The sequence below is a fragment of the Pezoporus flaviventris genome, unplaced genomic scaffold, assembly GCF_033815535.1.
Source record: "Pezoporus flaviventris isolate CSIRO_AGI_PZ_B2104156 unplaced genomic scaffold, CSIRO_AGI_Pfla_v1 ptg000020l, whole genome shotgun sequence".
Taxonomy (NCBI): Eukaryota; Metazoa; Chordata; class Aves; order Psittaciformes; family Psittacidae; genus Pezoporus; species Pezoporus flaviventris.
The window spans coordinates 3,359,344-3,380,883 of NW_026892568.1; the positions used below are offsets into that span (position 1 = coordinate 3,359,344).

The window sequence follows — 21,540 nt, forward strand, 5'->3', positions numbered from 1 at the left end:
TCCCGCCCTTTTTGGCCCATACTTGGCGCCGTCGCCCTCTCGCCCCGCCCCTCACCCTCCTCGGGCCCGCCTCCTTCCCTTCCAAGATGGCCGCGGCCGGCGGCGGCCCGGTGCGGCTGCGGCTGGTGTTTGACTACCCGCCGCCGGGCAGCCCGGGCTGCGCGCTGTGCTGGCTGCTGCTGGAGCCGGGCCGGGTGCGCCTCGTCACCGACCTCATCAGCCTCATCCGCCACAGGTTCGGCTTCAGCCGCCGGGCCCGCCTCAGCCTCTTCCTGGAAGGGGCGCTGCTGCCCCCCACCGAGAGCGCCCGCCTCGTGCGGGACAACGACTCGCTCCGGTACGGTGGGGGCTGCGCCTGGCGAGCCCCGAGCGGGAGAGCGGAGCCGCGGCACCGGGGTGGGAGGAGGCCCCTCGCAGGCTTGGGGCGGGACACGGAGGGGGCTGGCGGTGCCCCCCCCGGGGTGAGCGGAGCCCCCTTCTCCAAAGCCCGAGACACCCGGGGTGTCTGAAATGGGATGGAGAGAGCCCAGGGGTTGGGAACCCCCCCAGCGATAGAGGGAGAGGGCAGCCACCAGCAGACAAGCCGACCCGAGCTGCTAATGAATGGCAAAAGGCGTTAATTGTGCTGAACAGTGGCTATTGTTTGTTTTTGACAGAGTAAAATTGGAAGAGATCGCCGCGGCTGAGTATGAAGAGATAGGTGATGGCTTCTTCTATACACCAACAGAAGACAAAAAAAGGCATAGACAAAAGAAGGAAGAAGAAGACTTCTCTCTAAATGAAAAACACAGGCATAAAAAGAAAAAGCATAAACATAGCTCAGAGTATCCTTCTTGTAGGGAGGAGGCCTCTGTAGATATTTGGGACTCTCATAAAAAGCACAAGAAAAGAAAAAGAAAGGATGGAGCCAGTGAAAGAAACAGACTCACAGAAGGTAACGAAGAGAGCTCTTCTGGCCAATCCAAAAAGCTTAAAAAAACAGGGAGAGAGAAGGAGTTGGCAGCAAAAAAGAAGGATGGAAAACAGACAAAGGCCACAGCAGCAAAGGTGGATTCAGAACTGGCAAATCAGAGCTCGTCTCGAAATTATGGTAAAAATAACACAAAGAAACCAATACAGTCCAAAAAAAGGAGGGTGGGAGCTTCCCCTCCCTCCAGCACATCGTCAGACAGCGACAGCAGTGAAACAAGCATACAGCAAAATAAATCTTCCCGTAAACCTATAGTGTCAGCACTTCCCAAAGACAAATCCCAAGCTGCTGCAAGTGCTGATGTGAAAACTGTTGTTGCTAATAAAGTGACTGTAAAGCCCAGCGCTGCCAATTCCCCTAAGACTGCAGTTAGTAAAAATGCTAAAAAATCCGCATCCTCTAGTTCAGATTCTGACTCGAGTGCAGAGGATGAGAAGGTGGCAGCAGCGCACAGCAGTATGGCAAAGGAAAAGCCACTGCCCAGCACCACCAAGGCTCCGAAAGCACAGGCCTCCTCCTCACAGTCTGAGAGTTCAGGTTCAGAAACACTCGTTAAAAAGTCTGCAGCAGATGCTGGACTGAGTAATTCCATAGCAAGAAACTGTTCCAAAACATTGCCAAACAGTATTCAAGGACCACTTGCCAGCCCAGGGCGTGGAAGGGGGTATGGAACAGGAGAGGATAACTTCAGGAGAGGACCTAGAGGCCGTGGATATCGTGGGGTGATGAGGGGCCAAGGCCCTGGAAGAGGAGCCAACCCTGGCTTCTTCTATAACTACAACAGTGAAGGCCAGAAGCAGAGGCAGTTAAATGAAGCTGCGACAAACTCCTCTGTTCTCGTCCAGGTGAGTGACTTACACAGTCATAGGTCACCTTTCTCTTGCAGCTTTAACTATACAAAAACTGCATAGGGTGAGAGTCATTCATAAAAACTCTAATAGATTAATAGGATAAAGGCTGATCTTAACTCAGTAAACCTGATATTTACTGTATCTTCATTCAGCAGCCTGAGGAAGTGTTTATGAAACAATATTTAAGTGATTGTATTATGTCTGTCAAAGCAAAGTACTCAGATATGTACCGTAATTCTTCTCAGAACATCTTACAATCCTTACTTTGCCTTCCAGTTTATTAGTGCAGTAATTAAATCAGTGGATTTACTGTTCGTTCCACAGAATCCCGTAGAGGTCCCCAAGAGAGACTATAGTGTGTTACCTCTTCTAGCTGCTCCACCACAAGTGGGACAAAGAATTGCCTTTAAGGTAAGGAACTTGTGAAATACTCAACGTTAGTGGGCTAAAATGGTTTCATTTGGGCCATGGTAAGTTTTGCAGGACATGATACAGATCACATAGTCCTGACATCAAAAAGCTTACACTGAAGAATTTCATCTTGCATTGTTCTGGGCTGTTACCCTAGAAGTATAAGAGTTGGGAAGGAGTCTTCATCCTACTTATTTGTTCATTTTTAAAAGTTTCAAGGAAAGTCAGCATTAAAATTAGGTGCTATAAAAAGGAAAGATACCTCTATGCCATTTCTCTGTAGTGTTTCTATAATGTTATTGCAAATTTTACCGTACAAATAGTTTTCTGCAAAATAAAAAAGTAAATGGAAATGAAATAAATCACTGTGTGGTTGAGGAGACTGGGATCCATCTCCCTGATCTCCTCTCACAGCCTGACCTGAACTAAATCCTTTGGAACTGTAAATCCTGGAAGACTGTCTGGGCCTGTGACTGGCATCAGGATCCAGGAGTGCGAAACCTGATTTTTGCACTTTCCTCTTGCTGAAGAAACACTCTCTGGGTACAGGTGGCATCATCAGGGATCTGGAAAAGTTGTAATTTATTACTTGTGTTTCTTTCAACAGCGCTTGGAACTAACTGAAAATTACTGTCCTGAAGTTTCAGACTATAAGGTACTGGTTTCTTTCCTCCTGTAATTCACTCACTAAACTATTATAGGTGAGGTAAGACTTAAATATTTTGAGGTTGTGCAGTGTTTTTCCTCTCATCCAGTTGACTCCACAAGCTATTCCTGGTGCAGCAGTAAAACAAAAAACTAGAACCCAAAACTGGCTGAAAATTTGAAAGGTCTAGAAGTTTTTTTTTTTTAAAAAGCATTATTAATAATCATTAATATTTCAAAAAAGACAAAAATACCAAGTAGAAGAATGCAGCTGTATTTGAGTCTACTGCTGCCTGAAGTCAAGGCAAATTCTTGAAACTGGTGCAAGTAAAATTTGTATCTACTTCAGGTGACTCTGTTCCTGGATAAGTACTGATTGAAAGTACAGCCAGTGTCCATGAATAACATCACTTTATTGATGTCAGTAGCTGCATATTGCTGAGCTTTAACACTTTGCAGATTGTATATATAGAGCCAAATTTGACAGAGCTTCGTCTACCTGTGGTCAAGTACCATAGTGGTTATCCAGTGCTGAAGTGTATCTTACCTGATTCTTTCTTTGTTGCTTTATGAAGGAGGGAAAAATCATCAGTTGGCATGCTGATAAAAAGCAGATCGAGCTTGAGATCCTTTCGCCATCAGCAGGACAACGTATGTACCCTGGGACACCAAATGCTTGTTGTCACATGCACCACTTGGAAAACAGCTAATCCAAGGCACACGTCATGTTTTAGGAGTATTTCCAATTTCCTTGAGTTCATCCTCAAAAGTCTGTTTAAGTGGAGAAGTTCAAACATTTGCTTGTTGTATTGAAGATGCTCATAGGTAATTTGTCCAGTCAGTGTGAGTGGTCAGTAACTCATCTATAGGTAATTTGTCCAGTCGGTGTGAGTGGTCAGTAACTTGTCTCTGTTGGGATTTTATTTCCTGAAAAAAAATTAAAATCATTATATGGAATTGCAGAGGAAATTGTAGATTATAATGGTGATGTCAGTGAAGCCACTGTCTTCAGTGGTTTTAGAACTGAGTCCCTGCAGTGACAAAGTACACTTCAGAGACTTAACCTGAGTGTTTCTGAAACTGGATGTGAATACTGGAGTTGCCATTTAGCACAGAATTAATGAATTATCATCATTTGAGTATTTTTCTCAAATTTAGCAGTAGATTGTTGATTAACTTCTTCATGCATGTAAGACGGTTACCTGCATTTTGGTGTGTAGTGTTCAGTTCTACCTCACATTTTCTTTTACAGTTATGAACCCAAACCCCCAATTTAAGTAAAAAAAAAAAAAAAAGTTTTGATTATCTTTCTAAATATGGAAAGCATTTAAACATTTTTGTTGAAAGTTAATGAAGTTGTTTGTTTGTTTTTTAAGATGCAAAAGAGCCAGGGAAATTCGATCTGGTTTACCAGTCTGCAGATGGAGCAGAACTGATTGAGTACGCTATTCCTCAGGATACAAAGGTACGTGGGTGTCCTGTTTTGAAGCCTGTTTCAAGTTTTGCACAGCTGGTACATGCCCTGCTTTATGACTCTGTTCATCTCAGTGAGGTTTCCTTTGTAAGAATACATATGCTTAATAAATGAAAAGAAAAAGAATTGTTCCTTTCTAGCAAGAATGTTCATGACTACAAGATAAGAATCACTTCTGGGATGTTCCTCAAGTAACAAGGTTCAAAACCAGTTATCGAACTGTAACTTTTTGGTTTTGCTAGTAAAATAAACAGCATCACATCTAGGTAGAGTATCAGTTCTTACAAGGTTATTCAGTTCAGGCACTGGTTTCCTTACCTGCACCTCTCCTTATGAGGACATCAGTCAGGTTGAGGTTCATCAAGATCAATGAATCACAGGAAGGATCTTGTGATCTCTGTTCAGTCGTGCTGCCGGTCAAGTCTAGACAAAGAATAATGTAGGATGAATTGCATCTGCCTGTACAGCTTTTGTGTACTAAGTATTCTCTGTATTTTGTTTTCAGATAACTGAAAGGTGGGATGCACTGATAGAGCCACGACTGATTGTGGAGCCTCCAGTTAATGGATCCAGCATTGAAAATGGAACAATCTGAAATATGAACAAATGTAAATAATTGCCCGGACTGTCTTTGTGCCATGCAGCAGATGAACTGGTGGATATTTTTAATAAATGGTTCTAAAAAGAAACTATGCCAAAAGGAAAAGGAACACTTTTGTCTTGGGATATGTTTTTAACGTAATACAGGAATATTTTTTTCATTATAGGAAATCTTTAATATATAGATCTGTTGTTTTTTCCTCAATGGAAGCTTAATAACAGTTTTTATGTCCTACTGCTGCAAGTTGCAGAACTGGAATGGTTTGATCAAAAAGATGAAATATGACCTTGTACTGTCAGTAACTTCATTTAGATGTCTGGGTTTGGTTAGAGCCAAATAACTGCGCACAGAGGTAGCTTGCTGTAAGGATAGCTAAAACCAACACATAACAATGAAATATAGATGTTGATGTGCACATCTCTGCAGCTGCAGAATATGATACACATGCCATGACCTTGCAGTTATTTCCAGGGCTTACCAGAACATACGGGTTTCAAGCTTCTGTAATTTTGAGAGGTAGATAAATGGTATTAGTAATGTCAGAACCAGAAAATGTAACAGGAATCCCTGGCAAAATTGTGTCTGGTGGGTTAATCTGTGTAGGCTCTGAAACTCTTTGTTTGTTTTAAAGCAAACCCTTTTGCCCTTTATGTGCTGAAGTTTCTGTGCTGCCTTTCCTCTTTCCTCCGCAGTAGCGGAATGGGTCGCCAGGCGGTGGCAGTGCACTTCCCTGACATGCAAGTATGAGCACATCCAAGCCATCACAGTGTCATCTTGGCAACTCTTACAGTTTAAGATGATCCCTGTCCCAGGCAGTTGAGTCTTAAACAGAAGACATGGAAAAAAAAAAACCCAAAGCCCTAGCTAAAAACACCTGGAAAATTGTCCATTATGGTTTAGCTGACACGTGCTCCGATGAGTGCACTATATAATGCACATATAGTGACTATATTCAAACATTGCATGCCATCACACTGCCCCTATTAAAATCTCTTGATTGTGAAGGAATCATTTTTATATCAGTAAAACCAATGTGTGTATTGCAGTTCTCTTTAGTTGCTGTTATTTTGTGCCAGAATTTGCTTTTTAGAGCAGATTCATGTGTGGCCATTCTTGCAAACTGGACAAAAAGCAAATTCCAGAAGTGTAGCACTGTCGTGCTGAGGCAGATGGGATTAATGGAGAGACTTTTTTTTTTCCCCTAAAGGAAACTGTTAGTTTTGAATTCTGATGAAATTGCAAAAGCTAAATATGCAAGGATTTCACAACACTTGAGAGCAGGATTTGCCTCTTGTTCCACTGCCCACAATGTTTTGGCTACATGTTAAATGGATAGAGTCCCTCTGGCTGTAAGGAACAGATGATGCTTGAAAAAAAATATACCCACAAAAGAGGATGTTATAAGGATAAAATCCTGAGGTTTATTTATCCATTGTTAGCAAGTTTGGGTGAAACTACTGCTTCAATGCACAATTTACATCAAATTGAATTATGTGCAGCCTGAGGGAGCTGGCTGAGCACCCTCCCTGTCACACCCATCCTCCCAAGGCCTAAATGGGGGAGATGCGGAAAAGGACAGAACATGCATGTGAAGGAATTTGGAATTCTCATTTTGATAGGAATATTGTACCACTGCATATTAAATCCAAAAAAGTCAAACTATCAGAAAACCTGCCTCCATATTTGCTCTGCCATGTGTACACAAGGAATAGTTCTACTGTACTTCCAACTTCCTGCTCAAGCTCCGAGTGGCACTTTGAATACCTAGTATGTGGGCAAAGGGTTAGATTCAGTTCAGAACCACGTGAAGAAGTTCTCAAGGAATTGAAAGGAGGCAAAGAGAGCAGCAACTTCAGTAGCTATTTAAATGGTAAAATTCTTCACTAGTTTTTAATGCTAAGCATTGGTTTTTAGACTGCAGGAATGGTTAGGCTTATTCAGAACAGAAAAATTGCTCATCTGAGCTCTAAACACCTCGTGTTCTGTTCCAGAAGCAAAACGCTACCACTGTGAGGGTGTGTATTTACCCTTTACATCTGCATACCTTTGTCTGCATCAGTAGGCATGAGGTGAGCGCTGCAGAAAATGCAGTGCTGAGCCTTTGGAAGAAGACAGTGGTGAAGCCCAGGAAGAAGTGCTTTGTTCACCTACAGAAGAATAACAATTGTAAATGTTAACAGCTGCTCTTTGGTCACATCTTTGGTAACACACTTCCTGGTGAGTACTGTCCTCTGCAGTCACTGTCAGCCACCGCCTCTCAGGCACCCTTCTGTGTTTCCATCTCCTCTGACAGCGGTTACAGGGTCCTGAGCTGCATATCCGAACAGTGCTGTAACTAAGTGGAGCTGCACCCATCTAAACCGGCCACCCTCCTGCAGCTCGCACACCAACCCCCGAACTCTGCCTCCCCTCTGTTAACCCCAGCTCGTTGTCTCCTGTTGTCCCATGACTAAGCTATGAGTCAGAGTCCAGGACACCAACCCCTCCATAGTTCACCCTGAATGAGGATTACCAGCCTGGAGCACATTGTTGGTACAGGCAGAAGTCAATGTTATCTGTATGATGTAGGTTTACAGTGACTGTTCAGATTTAATTTACTCCTCTAAACTAAGTGGCTAGGAATTTCTTCCAATGCGGTACTTATAACAGACAAACCACAAAAGCCCCTTTCAAGTGCTTTATATGATTCCTGAACATTTTTTGAAGTCTCTGAGAGCTAATGCCAATGTAGAACCCCCACAGCTGCCTGCAAATACCTTCTTTACGACATTACAAGGAACATCAGCAGTTCTCCACAAGGTGTCCTTTGGCCACTGGAAATGAAGTTAAGAGCAGATGGCTTCCTCTGCTGCAGACCACCAGACTGCTTAAATTCTTGGTGGAGGGCTCACAGGCTTTGTGCCGTGCTGCTCCATTTCATTTATTGGCAAGTGTGGAAGGCACTGAAGAAGTCCCTGCGACATCAGAGATCAGGGCAGATGAGGGAGCATGAGGAGGTCATTGGAAGAATTTGGAGTCAGGTTCGTTAAGACAGAGTATTTGCACACATGGCTATTCAGCATCCAGTGTTCCTGCTAGAAACAGCAATTATTCAACAGTTAGACTGAGGGGAAAAAGAGAAAAATTGAGCAAGTACCCTCCGTTCAGATGGTTTCCACGCTCACAGTGCATTGACCTGCGCGCTTCACAAACAACAGCTTATTTGCTCTTCCCCAGCCCGGTACTCGCAGGAACGCAGCCGGGGCTGGCGGCAGCTCGGGCTGAGTGCGGTGGCCGTCGGGGTCACACGTGGCAGCGGTGAACGAGGCCGCAGCAGCGGGGCTGTACTGAAGGGGCTCCGAGGACTGGAGGCGGGGGCGTGAAGGCGGCCGGGGGTGCGCTCCGGGGCGGCGATGAGAAGCGTCACCGTTCCTTGGGTGGGTGGGTCCCCGGCGGCAGCTCGGCCAGGCCCGGGGCTGCCGTCCCTCCCATCGGGGCGGGGACGGGCCGCGTAGATACCGGGAAAGCTCCTGCCCAAGTTTCGATTGTGGTAGCAGCAGCCGCGGCCATGGCGGAGTCGGGATTGTCAGTGCTGGAGGAAGAACTGACCTGCTCCATCTGCCTCTGCCTCTTCAGCAGCCCCGTGACCGTGCCCTGCGGGCACAACTTCTGCGCCTCCTGCCTGCAGCGCTTTTGGGCCGGGGTATCGGAGAACTTCAGCTGCCCGCAGTGCCGGGCTACTTTCATGGGCCGCCCGCAGCTGCAGAAGAACACGGTGCTGTGCCGGCTGGTGCAGCAGCTCCAGGGCTGCACCGAGGCCGAGGAAGAGAAGGAGGAGGAGAAGGAGAAGGAAGAGGGCCCTGTGCTCTGCGACACCTGCCTGCAGGCACCCGCCGTGCGGACCTGCCTCACCTGCACCGCGTCCTTCTGCGAAGAGCATCTGCGGCCGCACCAGGAGAGCCGGGCCTTCCGCGACCACCAGCTCTGCCCGCCGCTGCGCGACCTGCAGCAGCGCAAGTGCCCGCAGCACAACAAGCTCTTCGAGTTCTTCTGCAGCCAGCACGGCAGCTGCATCTGCTCCCTCTGCCTCCTCGGACACAAGTTGTGCAACACCAGCCCCCTGGAGCTGGCCAAAGCCAGTGCCGAGGTGAACGGTGGGGGCAGCCGGCTCCTTCGGGGGCTCTGGGAGAGGGACCAGAGGGGAGCTCTGGTCCCCGAGGGCCTGGTGGAACCCTGGGTGCTGGTCATGGGCTCTGGTACGCAGGGGGGAGGCTGGACCAAGACTTGGACTGTAAATCTCGTGCCTGGCCTTGGCAAACTGTTATCGGCCCTCCAAAGCGTGCTACAGTATATCTTCAGTCATTCCTTGTGTGTTCCTCCTCTCTCCAAGACGGTGCTCCCAGGATCTGGGAAGGCACTGTCACAGAGTTGAGGGCCAGTTCCTGGTTTGGGCTGGGCTGTGGCGAGGCCACCTCTGTGGGTGTCCCCCCAACGCTGAGCCCCTCTGCTGCTTGCTGCATGGGGGTCACTGTGTGGCCTTACTGTGTATATTCTTAAGAAACAAACAATTACAAAAGCAGCCAAGGGAGAGCTCTAGTATAAAAATAATATCCTCCTAGATAAAAGCCAGGAGGAGGTTCTCCATGGAGTGGAAGGGCAGGAAACGTGACCTTCCTGTCTTAGAGTGCAGCTAAAAATCAGAGGGTAGATGCATGCCTGAAAAGTTTACATGGCCAACCTCACAGCTGTTCAGCAAGCATGTATCCTGCTTGTTCTCAGAAATCCTCCTGATTTGGCTTAGCAGCACCTTGAACTAAAGAAGTCCAGCCTGAGAGCTAATGTGAAGTATATTCTTGGCACTGAGAACTGCTGTGCTGGTAAAAGCACTTGGTCCGTGTCGAGTGAGTCAACAGCATGCATCTTGCTGTTGGGAGAGGTGGAGCTGTGGGGAGGGTGCAGGCTCCACAAGCCACACTTATTTGGGAGAGTGCTTTTGCATCCCCTAAGGTTTAAGAAGCAGTAGGTTTAAAACCAATAGTACTAAATGCTTACAATGGTGATTTAAAACTTCCTGCAGAAATGATTCTTACCCCAATAAGCATGACCTGACAGAGCAGACATAGCAATTGCTTCTCTGAAATACTTCCTGATCTATCCTATTGCAGGCGGCACTGAAGAAGAGACTCACAGAGCTGTATAATCAGAATGAAAAAGCTACTCGGGCAATGAACACTTTGAGAATGAACCAAGGCCAAGCTGCTGTAAGTGGGTAACTGTTCAAAATGCTGTCAGGTTGCTTGGCACACACTGGCAACTGCATGTCATTCATGCTTGTACCCTTGGGACAACGGCTGTAGTACTGAGGTTGCATTGGCAGGAACAGAAAGGGGGTGTTCTGGCAGAGCCAGGCAGCTCCATGGGAGAGCACGGCATAGCTGCATTCTGATGCTGGTAACCACTCAACAGCACAGCCTGGCCACTGCCCCATGGCTGGGGTCTGGAGACCCAGAATTCTCCTAAATTCTTGGGAGTAAAGGAGCTTTCTTTCTAAACTACATAGAAACATAGAGGTTTTCTGTTGCTTGTTTCAAGTAATTGAAGCCTATGTGTTCCTCAGAGGCTTTCCTGTGGTAGTAGTAAGCAGTACCTTGTCCACAAATTGTGCTTTTGAAACCAGTGTCTGTTTTTGTCTGCTCCAGGAGACAATTTCCAAACAGAAGGATATGATCCTAAGTAAGTTTTCAGAAATTAAAGCTTTAATTGAAGAAAGAGAAATTCAGATCTTGAAAGCAGTTGCAGATGAAGAAAACAGAGTTTCAAGTAAGTTTGAATATATTTATGGCATTCTGGGAAGTAAGAAGAATGAAATCCAGACTCTCTCTGATCAGATTGAGATGGCACTGACTGAAGTTGATGACCTTCTGTTTTTGAAGGTAATATGTCTTTAAATGTGAATCCAATCCTTCATGTTTCTAGAATGCAGAATAACAGAACCCTGCTGTGGTAGTCCTGCTCTCCAGAACAGTTACAAACAGTAATGCAGACATGTGCCAGAACCTGCTATAAACAGGTGTACTGAAAAGTACACAAACACTGATGAAGGAGGGCTGAAATGGTGTCTGGTAGCTTCCCCCAATTCGGCCACCACCTCTGCTGCAAGCAGCAGCGCCAGATGAGTGAGAGATCATCCCCATGAGCTGTTGCAGCTCTGTGCTGTGACATTGTCTGATAGCTCTTTCAGGTATCAGTTAAGAAACAATACATGTGGTTGCTGCTGAAATTTTGCCATGGGTCGTGCCTGGCTGTAGCCTTTGCTCCTTTGCACAACCTCACCCCATTTAAACTAACTTGGTTGTATTTTCCTATGTATGCATGAGATTTACGGTTTGTCATTTCAGAGAGCAACAGCACTACAAAAAACATCAATAAAAGATGCTTTTGTTCCTGTGGTTGAAATAGACCAAAACATGATACATTCCTCTTACCAGTCCGCCGTTAACCTTAAAGACACTGTGAAACTTTCAATGATGCCATCTGAAGAGAAAAATGTGGAAGGTACTGTATCACTGGGCAAAGTGGCATTTCCTGCCTTGGTTTTGAGCTTAAATGAGGGATCTTCCTCCTCCAATCTAAACAGAATTAAAAAACCCCCACAGAAACCTAAAAAAAACCCACCCAAAACCCAGTGCAGCAAATACAGTCAGGTAAGATAAAGTGTGTCTTCCAAATTCTGTGGTCCTCTATTTCCACACAAAACTACTACAGTCTGGGCTAAACTAGGAGAAAAAATGTGCCAGTGTCTCTTCACTTTCATCTATAAGCTGATGAGTGTCATGGTACTCTGCCCTTCTGGCATAGCTCAGCCTTTATTTCTTACAATAACTTATGCTTCTATTACATAGCAGGGTTGGATGCAGTTAGGATGTGGATTTGAGGGGAGAGATAAAACACAGCGATAAGATGGTGGTTACCCAACTGTAAAGATGCTGATTGTGTAATAACAAAGCCCTACTTACCTGGTAAAGCAAACGTATCTTTTGGACTGGGACGTGGGTGTTTTCTATGCAGTTTCCATCTCTGCCAAGCATCACTTAAGTTCTATTCACATAACTGAAAAATAAGATTGAAAAATGTCTTTGCTAATGCCTTACTGTTCCTGGCAATACAAACCATAATGTGAAATATCACTATTGCAGCAGGAGTAACACCTGGAAAAACTAAGGCCCCTCCTGGGGCTCCTCGAAACAAAAACGTAAAAAAGCCTGCAGGACCGCGTAAGTACTAAAGAACATCATCCCCTCCTAACTGTGGTTTTACCATCAGATAATAATTCAGGGAGTTACCCAAGAGCTGTTTGCTTTTGTGGTGAGGCAGTGATAATACGTAGTGAGCACTTTGTCAGGAGAAGGGGAGGGTGTTTGGGCTGTTACTGAGAGCTGTAAAGCACAAGCTGCACGTATACAATGGTGCACATACCCTTGGTGTGTGATGATGGTGGTGGTCAGTGTGGCCTGTAAAGCAGAGCTGAGCCTCCCCAGCCTCTGGTTCTGACAGGGTGTTTTTCATTTGTACTACACATCTGTTGGCTTGTTTGATGGATTTGTGTGTACTGAATCCTGCTTATGGGCTGCTCATGGTCTCTTCTTTTCCTTTCCTCCTGTCCCAAGAGCATACCCACAAAGAGAACAACCCCTCAGCAGACCCAAGCCACTTTGCCAGGGGAGGCAGATAGCAGTAAGTGGTGATTAATAGCAGCCTTACTCAAACCTCTTACTGGCTATGTCTTGCCTATGGTCTAAGGTTGGGTGGATGGAGATGGTCTTCATGACAGGTTATACTGGGGCCTTCCAGTGTTGTTTTGTCCAGATACTGATACTAATGTGGCACTCAGCCTGTTTGGAAGATACTCCATATTCTCTTTTTGAAATAAACCCAAGTGTTAAGAAACTACTTCTGTTCCTTCCACTGAGCTCCTGACACATGGTCCTTCCCATTCACAAGTTCTGGATGTGGAGCACTCGGTAGGGTCTGTTGGGGATGCTGCAGTTGAATGGATGCATAGCTCTTGTTGCATTAGAAGTTCTGTTGCAAAAATTAAAGGAATAGTCTATGTGCCTCATGAACAGACTTACTACTACTTACCCTAACAGACTACATCCTGAAGCAGAGCTGAAGCTCCTTCCAGGCTTATAACCTTGTGAAGTAGGAAGCAAATAGTAGGTTGTGCTTTACGAGTAGCTTTCCAGTATGGGAAACATGGCTTCAACATGCTGGACTGTCGGCTTTATCTACTGCTGCAGCTTCACAAGAGCCATGATGATGGTGTTACAGCAGGCATAGTCTATCAGTGACTTCTCAGTCTCAGTCGAACTCACAGTTCACTCTTTTTATTTTCCCCTACAGAGGAGAAAAAGAAACCTGCTAAAACTGGTGAGTCCAAACTTTGAGCACACTTACTCTAATTTCCACTGACTGCTCTTACAATGGTAAGCAGATGGTCACTAGTATTGGTGTATTAAGCAGAAGTTCAACTCTTGCTCTGAGAAGTCTCTTACTAGCCACTGTGAGAGTGATCAAGCACTGAAAGAGGTTGCCTAGACAACAGGGGGTTTTCAAAGCTTGACAAGGGATTGAGCAACCTGAGCTAATACTGAAGTTAATGCTCTATGGAGCAGGAGGCTAAACCAGATAACCTCTAGAGGCCCACTCCAGCTGAGTGTGCCTGGGATGGTGTGCGAAATATGCAGGGTTTCTTCCCAACACCAAACTCTCTTTTCTCCTGTTGGCACAGCACCAGCCACGGGAACACCAACTGCTGCAGCTGCCGTCCAAGTTAAAGAGCTTCTTGACATCTTCCTGAAGAAATCCAGAGAGGAGCTTTTGCAGTGTAAGACACCCAATGTTATGCTACTTAAAGATGAGCTACTTAAAGATCTGGGGTTATGTGCCCTCTATAGTTACCTGACAAAAGCACTTTTGGGGGGTTTTGGTTAGCTTAGGAGGTTATCAACTGGCTGTTACAAATGAAGGAAATTTGGGGAGTAAAAGGGGGCAAGAGGTTTCTAAGTGGTTCTTTTGCCAGGTGAATCAATTTTATCTTCAGTATTCATGTATCTTTACAAAGGTAAATCAAGTTTTCTCAGTAATGGCTTCCCCCAGAATGACTGCATTAGGGTGGCCTAGAAACATGAGGTAATGCACTGGATTTTCCTTTGAAACGAAATTCAGGCTTTCATGGGAGCCCATGATGGCTTGCTTAAGATACTGTACCTTTCACTGCCAGATCAGCAATCCCCTTCTTCTGCCACCATGTATCTGGGTGGCAAAGGAATCCCATGAAGATGAAGGAATAAAGAAAACTTGCCCTCCATTTGCCTGCTTTCTAACACAGATTTGCAGCTGATCCCAGTAGCTGTTACCGTGTACCTAAGAACTGCCTGCACTGTGGAGGAGAGCAGAGCAGGGAGATAAACACACATAGGAACAAGTGCCTAGGCAGGACAGTACAAATAAGAATATTTTGTCCTTCAGTACCTTCACATGATTCATGCCATTGCAGATGCTGCTAACATCACGCTGGATTACAACACAGCTCATAACAAAGTGATTCTGTCTGACAGACACACCAAGATGTCTGTCTCAGACACCCCCATGAAGTATAACCAGCTCCCTCAGCGCTTCACTGATTGTTACCAAGTGCTGGGGTTCCAGTCCTTCAAGAGAGGCGTCCACTACTGGGAAGTGGAAATGCAACAGAACAACTTCTGTGGCATTGGCATCTGCTATGGCAGCATGGAGCGGAACGGGCCGGAGAGCCGCCTGGGCCGGAACAGCCATTCTTGGTGTATTGAGTGGTTTAATAACAAAATATCATCCTGGCATAATGATGTTGAAAAGTGCTTACCCAATACAAAGGCTACCAAGATTGGTGTGCTGCTCCACTGCGAGGCAGGGTTTGTGATTTTCTTGGCTGTGGGGGAGAAGCATAACTTGATCTATAAATACAAAACCGAGTTTACTGAAGCCCTGTACCCTGCCTTCTGGTTATTTTCCAGTGGCACTGTTCTGACTCTCTGCCAACTAAAAGAGTAAGGTCTCATATCTTAATTAAGTTTGCCTAAGTACTTCCATGCAGATAATCAGGCCTGTAGCAGCTCTTTGTGTATCTCAGTCTAAGGAATGAAAATTATTAGGTCTTTTAAGCAGTTTGGGAAATCTGCTGATTCTTTGGTCTAAATTGCTGAAGTAGTTAGATAGTGATATAGTAAAATGATGATAGTAAAAACTGGGATGAAAGGTTTTGAAAAGACCTTGATTGTCCTTCTAAAAAGATATAAATTGTTGTTAAATGTCTTCAGTAGCTGCTGTGACTTTTGTGGCTTGTTGTAAAGGATCCCCAGAATTAGTTTTCAGATCTAAATGTGTTTCACAGGTAGCAATAACCCCTTTGAGAAAGAAACAGGAAGAATTCCTTGACAAATTCAGGTTCCAAGCTTTGAGGCAGATCTCAGTGTTGCCTTTTTCTCTGTCCTCAGACTGTTGCCCATAGTCAGGATTTGCAATACACATGTTCTGGTGTATGAATCCATGAGATGGCACAGGCTGAGCTGTTAAGTAAGTTACGGTTTTATGACACTAAGTTATAAAATCTCATCAGAATGGAAATGCAGAGATTCTAGAGTTGACAGGGAAGAAATCGTGTCAGAATCACCAGGAAGTACCATCAGCATCAACTCTGAGACTGGGAATATGCCAGAGAATCTTCAGGAAGACATCCTGCAGAGCAGTAGCCTGTGCCCTGTGATAATGCAGTTTGTGGGTTGAAGCATTCTGTCTCATGTTCTGAGCCAGCACATGCTTCAGATCTTCACACTGAAGGCTCTTCAATTCTGTTTTTTTTTTGTGTGCTGAGGAGTTCAGGGAGAGCATTTTTGGCTTGCATAGGGAGCACAAATGTGCTGTTCACTTAAAGCAGGGTCTCCTGTGTGTCTTTCCTCTTTTGTGAGGTGGGATATTCTCTGCTGGTGTATCTTCAGTTGTTCATACGGTAGAAACTGGATTTTCTACATGTTATTGGGACTCTGACTGGAGGAGCCTCAAGACAGTGTGCACACTACCTAGAAAATGCTGCTTCTTCTCTGCATGAAGCCTATGGGCAGATAAGTGGGTCTTCTAAAACATACAGGGAATTAGAACAAAGGAGAATACCCATCCATTCCCCCTGGGATGGATTTTTAATTCTCCTGGTGTTCCTTGCTTTGGGTTGTGGTACGTTTTCAGAAGTCCTCACCATGTACAGAAGAATCTGCACTTCTTATGACTTTAAAAGAATCAGTAGGCAAGCAAGGTATTTGGATCTCATAGTTACTGGGCCTGTATCTTGTTGATGCCTCTGGACTTACTATGCTAGCTCTTATTTCTTACAGTAGCCCAGGAAGAACATTCTTGAAGCAGAGTATTCTTGGACTCTGATTTGTAAAACTTCCCCTTATGGGACTTGGTGAAATAGAACATAAAGCTACTGCTGGCAGTTTGGAAGGGACTTGTTAGGAAGCTCAGAACTCCTGTCCATTTCACATTAGCCAAAGTACTTTAGAGAGAGACTTGCAGGAATTCAGGTTTGGTGTCTCTATTTTTACTTGGTTTGTAAACTCTTAGTACTTTGTCAAGGATAGCAGGAATCTGATGAGATGCTTCCTTTTGCCCATCCTTTCTTTGGCCAGAATAGGATATGGAACTGGTGATGGACCTAAAAGTGCCAGGGCTGTCTTTGGAGTAGTTGTACTATCTCAAGGGTCTCAGCTTTCCAAAGCACACCCAGCACTAAAACGAAAGCAGAACACTTCAAAAGGTGTGGGAGGAGGATGTGCACTGATACGAGCCAGCAACGAATGCAAAACCTTTTTCCCTGAACTTCCAGTTTTTCAGCAGTGAGGGACAAGAGCAGTTTCCTTTGAGAAATCCTGTCCCTTCAGCTGCTTGGCTGTGGCACAGTGCTGCAGATCCCTCAGCAGGGTCCTGGAAGAGCACTCTGTCTCCTTGGCCATGAGGAAAAACGTGCTCTGATGGTTTCTGCAGTGGAGAAAGTCCACATTTCCTGTTGCTTGCTTCTTGACTTTTAAGGGGTGTTAATGATAAACTCTAAGTCCATGAGCTTTTTTAGCCATACTCTGGAGTGATACTCCAGCGAAGTTAAGAGCAGCTTTTATTCTGCCATGCTGGACAAGGTGGGATTCTTTAAATGTGGTCTTCGTGTATGACCAACAGCACATAACACAAGAGGGGTTTTGGATTACCACAGGCAGTGAACCAAGCCTGATGCTGTATTCCTGATGCTCCTTTTTGTTTTCTCTTGTGCTGTGAATCACTGGAAATGATGGAACAAGGTTCTGTTGATTTGGAATTAAATGAGAAATGAATAACTGAATCACTGCACTCCTGAAAACTTACTTTGGTTAGCTTTGGATATCTTGGATATATGGAAATGGGGATGATTAACATTAGAAACATTAGCTACAACATGATAAATAATGAATGGTTCAAAAGCCTCTTCAGCACAAGTGAAGTGTTATTACTCTGCTAGTAACTATGTAAGCTGTCCTGGTTTTAAACAAGATATAGATTCAAGCATATATTTTAATTATACTCCTGTTAGTCTAGAAAAAAACCCTAATCCTGCTATTAATGAAGCCATGAGATTTATAATGATTTGCATATTAACATACAAGCTAGAGTAAATGGAGAAATGCTTGCCCACAAAATACAGTGATCTGTTTAAATTTAATCTTTTCTTCAATGAAACACAACAGTGATGTACTGCAGTATAGAAAAATAAATGCTTATGCAATTATAGACCTGTTGATTGTACTGATATATCAGCTATGTACTTCATATATACACATATACTTCAGTAAGTATACTATATGTTAGTTCACGTAGATGTGTCAGCTAGACATCCTTATGAGGGCCACAGACAGAGTTTATGACATCTGTTCTATGACTGTGCCTGTAACTGTTGTAGAAGCTGTTGATCTTTTTAGCTCTAACGTGAATTAATAGTTGTACTCTGAATTCAATAAATACTCATAGTAAACCCTAACTCTAAATGTTTTGTTCTGTGCTGAGAACTGAAGAAAGCAGTAAGGAAGGCAGAAATAAAGATGCCACAGTGTACAAATAACAGGGGTTTTACTGCATAACTCACTGAGTTGTATGAGAACTGGGGAAGAGAGAGCTGCTTAGGCTGTGGTGTAACTCTGGAGTTCCCAGAGTCAGGCAACAGTATTGTTTGATCAGCATGGCACGTGGCACAAAAACTAGGGGGAAGAAAAAATAGTCCTCATCTTTACTAACTATCTGTCTGAGAGGTCAATTAGATCTGCCGGAGTTTGGCCTCAGTTTCTGCAGAAAGACAAACAAGTGTTTTGAGTCTGCATAAACCTGACTGTGACTACAGCCTGGGTCTTGAGCAGGTCCTGAAACCCAGAGAGGTCAGCAATGCTCATCACTCACACAGGGTCTGTTTTCTTACTTGCTAATGCAATTTCTGCTTGATTTTCACAGCAGAGGGAACAACAGACCTGGACTCCAAATCATACTCTCTAGGAATGCATGTGAAAATGCTTATCAGGATGTTTCCTAAGACTTGTTTCTCTGCCTAACTTAAACCCATATTTGTCTAGAGTTTAACAGATGCTGTTTCTATACCCAGTTCTCAAACTCCTTCCCATCTCTTCCCCCTTCCTGACTGCCTCCCAGTTGAGTAGCTGCAACTTCTCAAATAATATGTCAGTTAAAAACATGTCATGGTGTGGTCGTTGTATAACTCCTATTCAACGTCCATGTCATTTAGGCTTTCATTGGCAGCTATTTTGTGCCATTAAGAAGTTCAAGACAGCAATTTGTGAATCTCGCTCAGCCAAGTAGAACTGTGAAAAAAAAGGAGTTATTTCAAAAGTCAATTAATGCTGGTCTGTCAGAGTGCTCCTCATTCAGGTTTTTTTGCAAGCCTTGTCATGGGCTCACATCTGTCAGCCCAGTGTTTCCCAGGCTGCTATCAGATGCTGTTACATTGAAAATAATGGGTTTATTCACACCATTTACTGGACTCTGTGTGGCAGACACATTTGTATATCATTTTACGGTGTAACAATTCCATTTACATAAAATATAGGCAATTATGTGAGTCCAGCCAAAGCACTGAGTGAGGGTGGGAGGAACCACAATTAAAATAATAAAAGCTAATTGAAAAGAGGCAGATATTTTAGGTGAAAATACCATCCTGAGCAACTCTTGATCCTGTATTAGTTCAACAGGACGTTAAGGAGGTGAGTCAATTGCATTATGTCTGTGTCTGTATTAAACTCCTCAATGTTTTTCAATGTAAGAAAAGAATGTGTACTTTTTACAGCTCCTCCATTCCATTTTAAAAATAAAGTAGCTCTTGGTAGAGGAAGAAAGGGGGGTTTGGCTTTAGGGTTAGGTTTTCCCCCCAGCTTATATCTTGAGACAAAATGATAAATGTTAACTATGACTGTATAAGTTATAGGAGCACAAATTACACCTCTCTAAATGATCACTCCAGACCACTGAAACCAAAACTCATCACTCTGAAATGAAGAAAAGCATTTAGGAAAACTAAGCATTCTGAACTCTGACTTCCCAGGACTATTTTGGAAGCTTTGCTAAATTTCAACAGAGTGAGATCAAGACCATTAAAAAGGGAGAAAAGATAGACTCTTGGTCAAGAGCAGAGAAAAAAATATTCCTCTTCCCGTATTAAGCATACAAATCTCAGTGCAGAATGAGCTCCCTCACTGATAGCAGAAGGTATGAGATACGTGAGTCAGGGGGAAAGCTCAGCACAAGTCCCCAGTTTCAAGACTTTGTCTCATCGTTCCTGTGCCTTCCCACTAGAACCCTTAAGGTCTCTGAAGGCCACGACTTTGCCAGTTTGTACTGGAACAGAAAGCTTATTGTCCTACTTGGTTGTACAAACAAGGTTCTTATCCTTTTGTCTGAGACAAAAGTTGAGCTTACATTGCAGTGAAAAATACTGAAACATTTACCTTAAAAATAATAATAGGATTAGAGAAAGGGAGTGAATGACAGAGGGAATAACCCTGTATTCATGTAACTAATTTCCTCCAGAACAGCGTGTTGAAAATTCAGAGCATTTGCAACAGCACAGAAAAAGCAAGATAGACACAAGGGAAGACCAGCTGCATTCAAAAAAGGGACAAATTCACTCTGCCATAAGCAGGGGAAACCTCATTCAAATCAGTCAGGAAGACTTAGCTTGCAGTGTTCATTCACAAACCTTTACTTCACGGTGTTGGTCCAGTCAGTCAAAGTCTTATTAGAGATTCTTGTGGCTTTTTTGTCTTTCAGTGAGTGGGGGAAACGTACTATACCTCTTTTGATTTTCTGATGGACACATCAGGCACAAGTCCAACAAAGAACAAATGATTAAGTGCATAAAAAGCCCTGCTACTTTATGAAATGTTACAGATCAGAAGGATTATGAAAAAGGCTTCACCTCCTTCCTGGAAGAGGCTGAAAGACTGAAGCTTGCAGTGCCAGAGGGGAAAATGTTCAACATGCTTTCCTCAGTAAAGATAATTAATTGGGTTAAATTCAACTACAGTAAAGAAAGAAGATGACTTGTTTGCTTGCAGTTGCTCACAAATGTGTTTTGACTAAAACTTAGGTCTCCCCTGCCCCATACTAAGCCTGGTTCTATCTTGAAGTCAGCACTAATGAAAGCTGTCACCCAAATTCCACCAAGAACTCCTCTTCCTGCCTCAACTCTCTGTATGTGAAACACTGATGCTGCCCTGACCTAACCACAGCTCCTTGCTGTGACAATGGCTGTCTACCTTGTCACACTAACAAAAGTCACTGAAATTACAGTGTATGACCCGATTTTATGTTACTTTTCAACTCGTTTACTGCTCTTGCACTGATTCAAGTTTACAACCTTATCCCAACAGAAACACTGACCTCTTTGCCCCAGTTGACTCATGTTTGTATCTAAACATCCTCAGTCTTGATGTTGCAAGATTTGCACGAAATGTAAATAGCAGCAGCACAGCACTCAAAGTTAACACTGACTTTAGCACAGCAGGACTTTTTTTGAGTGTGGGCCCTCTATAGATTATGTGTTTTCCCCCAAAAAAGAATATTTCTGACCTAATTTCTTTTCTTAAACAAATGAAAACAAAAATATTTTTGCCAGAAAAGCTTTTTACCCAACCACTTGGAGAAATTCAGGTGCCACTACTATCTCAACTCTATGCCATACAGGGAGATTGCACTCAACTAGAAGCAATATATCCAACATTCAAGATCTCTAACAAGCTCTCATTGTTCTCATTGATTGCAAGGATTTCAGGTTGCTCAGTGCAAGGCTGACAAGCCCACAGAGCTGTGGATTAAATCACCAGATCACATGTGGGTTTAAGTATGTTGTTTCATTTCACACTGGGTTATTTTAGTTTTTCAACCATACTTTCACAAAACTACTTGCTTGTTCTAAAAAGAACACATTATTTAAAATGGATGATGCTCTACAAAAGCAAATATCAACTATGACATTAATGCTGTAAGA

General features: G+C 44.0%; 2 protein-coding genes and 1 long non-coding RNA gene across 6 annotated transcripts; 2 read left to right on the forward strand and 1 right to left on the reverse strand.

Annotated features, from left to right (window-relative positions):
• The first annotated feature begins 71 nt into the window (after window positions 1–71).
• On the forward strand, window positions 72–4,990 carry COIL (coilin). The gene is made up of 7 exons (XM_061455375.1): window positions 72–337; window positions 657–1,815; window positions 2,146–2,232; window positions 2,840–2,887; window positions 3,453–3,528; window positions 4,254–4,342; window positions 4,857–4,990. Exons 1-7 carry the CDS (start codon window positions 87–89, stop codon window positions 4,944–4,946), a joined length of 1,800 nt encoding a protein of 599 aa, XP_061311359.1. The 5' UTR covers window positions 72–86; the 3' UTR covers window positions 4,947–4,990.
• LOC133270311 (uncharacterized) lies at window positions 1,934–18,433 on the reverse strand. 4 transcript variants are annotated; one of them, XR_009743729.1, is made up of 7 exons: window positions 18,136–18,433; window positions 11,948–12,041; window positions 7,709–8,023; window positions 6,997–7,099; window positions 4,670–4,774; window positions 3,425–3,804; window positions 1,934–2,798 (listed from the first exon to the last, which is right to left on the reverse strand). It is a non-coding gene; the product is annotated as an uncharacterized LOC133270311 (long non-coding RNA). The 4 variants fall into 4 exon arrangements; XR_009743732.1 differs by having other exon boundaries at window positions 1,934–3,047; XR_009743730.1 differs by lacking the exon at window positions 18,136–18,433 and having other exon boundaries at window positions 2,504–3,804; window positions 11,948–12,100.
• TRIM25 (tripartite motif containing 25) lies at window positions 8,402–18,030 on the forward strand. The gene is made up of 8 exons (XM_061455374.1): window positions 8,402–9,078; window positions 10,097–10,192; window positions 10,631–10,864; window positions 11,330–11,486; window positions 12,128–12,205; window positions 13,335–13,361; window positions 13,723–13,818; window positions 14,491–18,030. The coding sequence occupies exons 1-8, from the start codon at window positions 8,500–8,502 to the stop codon at window positions 15,021–15,023; spliced, it is 1,800 nt and encodes a 599-aa protein (XP_061311358.1). The 5' UTR covers window positions 8,402–8,499; the 3' UTR covers window positions 15,024–18,030.
• Window positions 18,434–21,540: the final 3,107 nt, after the last annotated feature.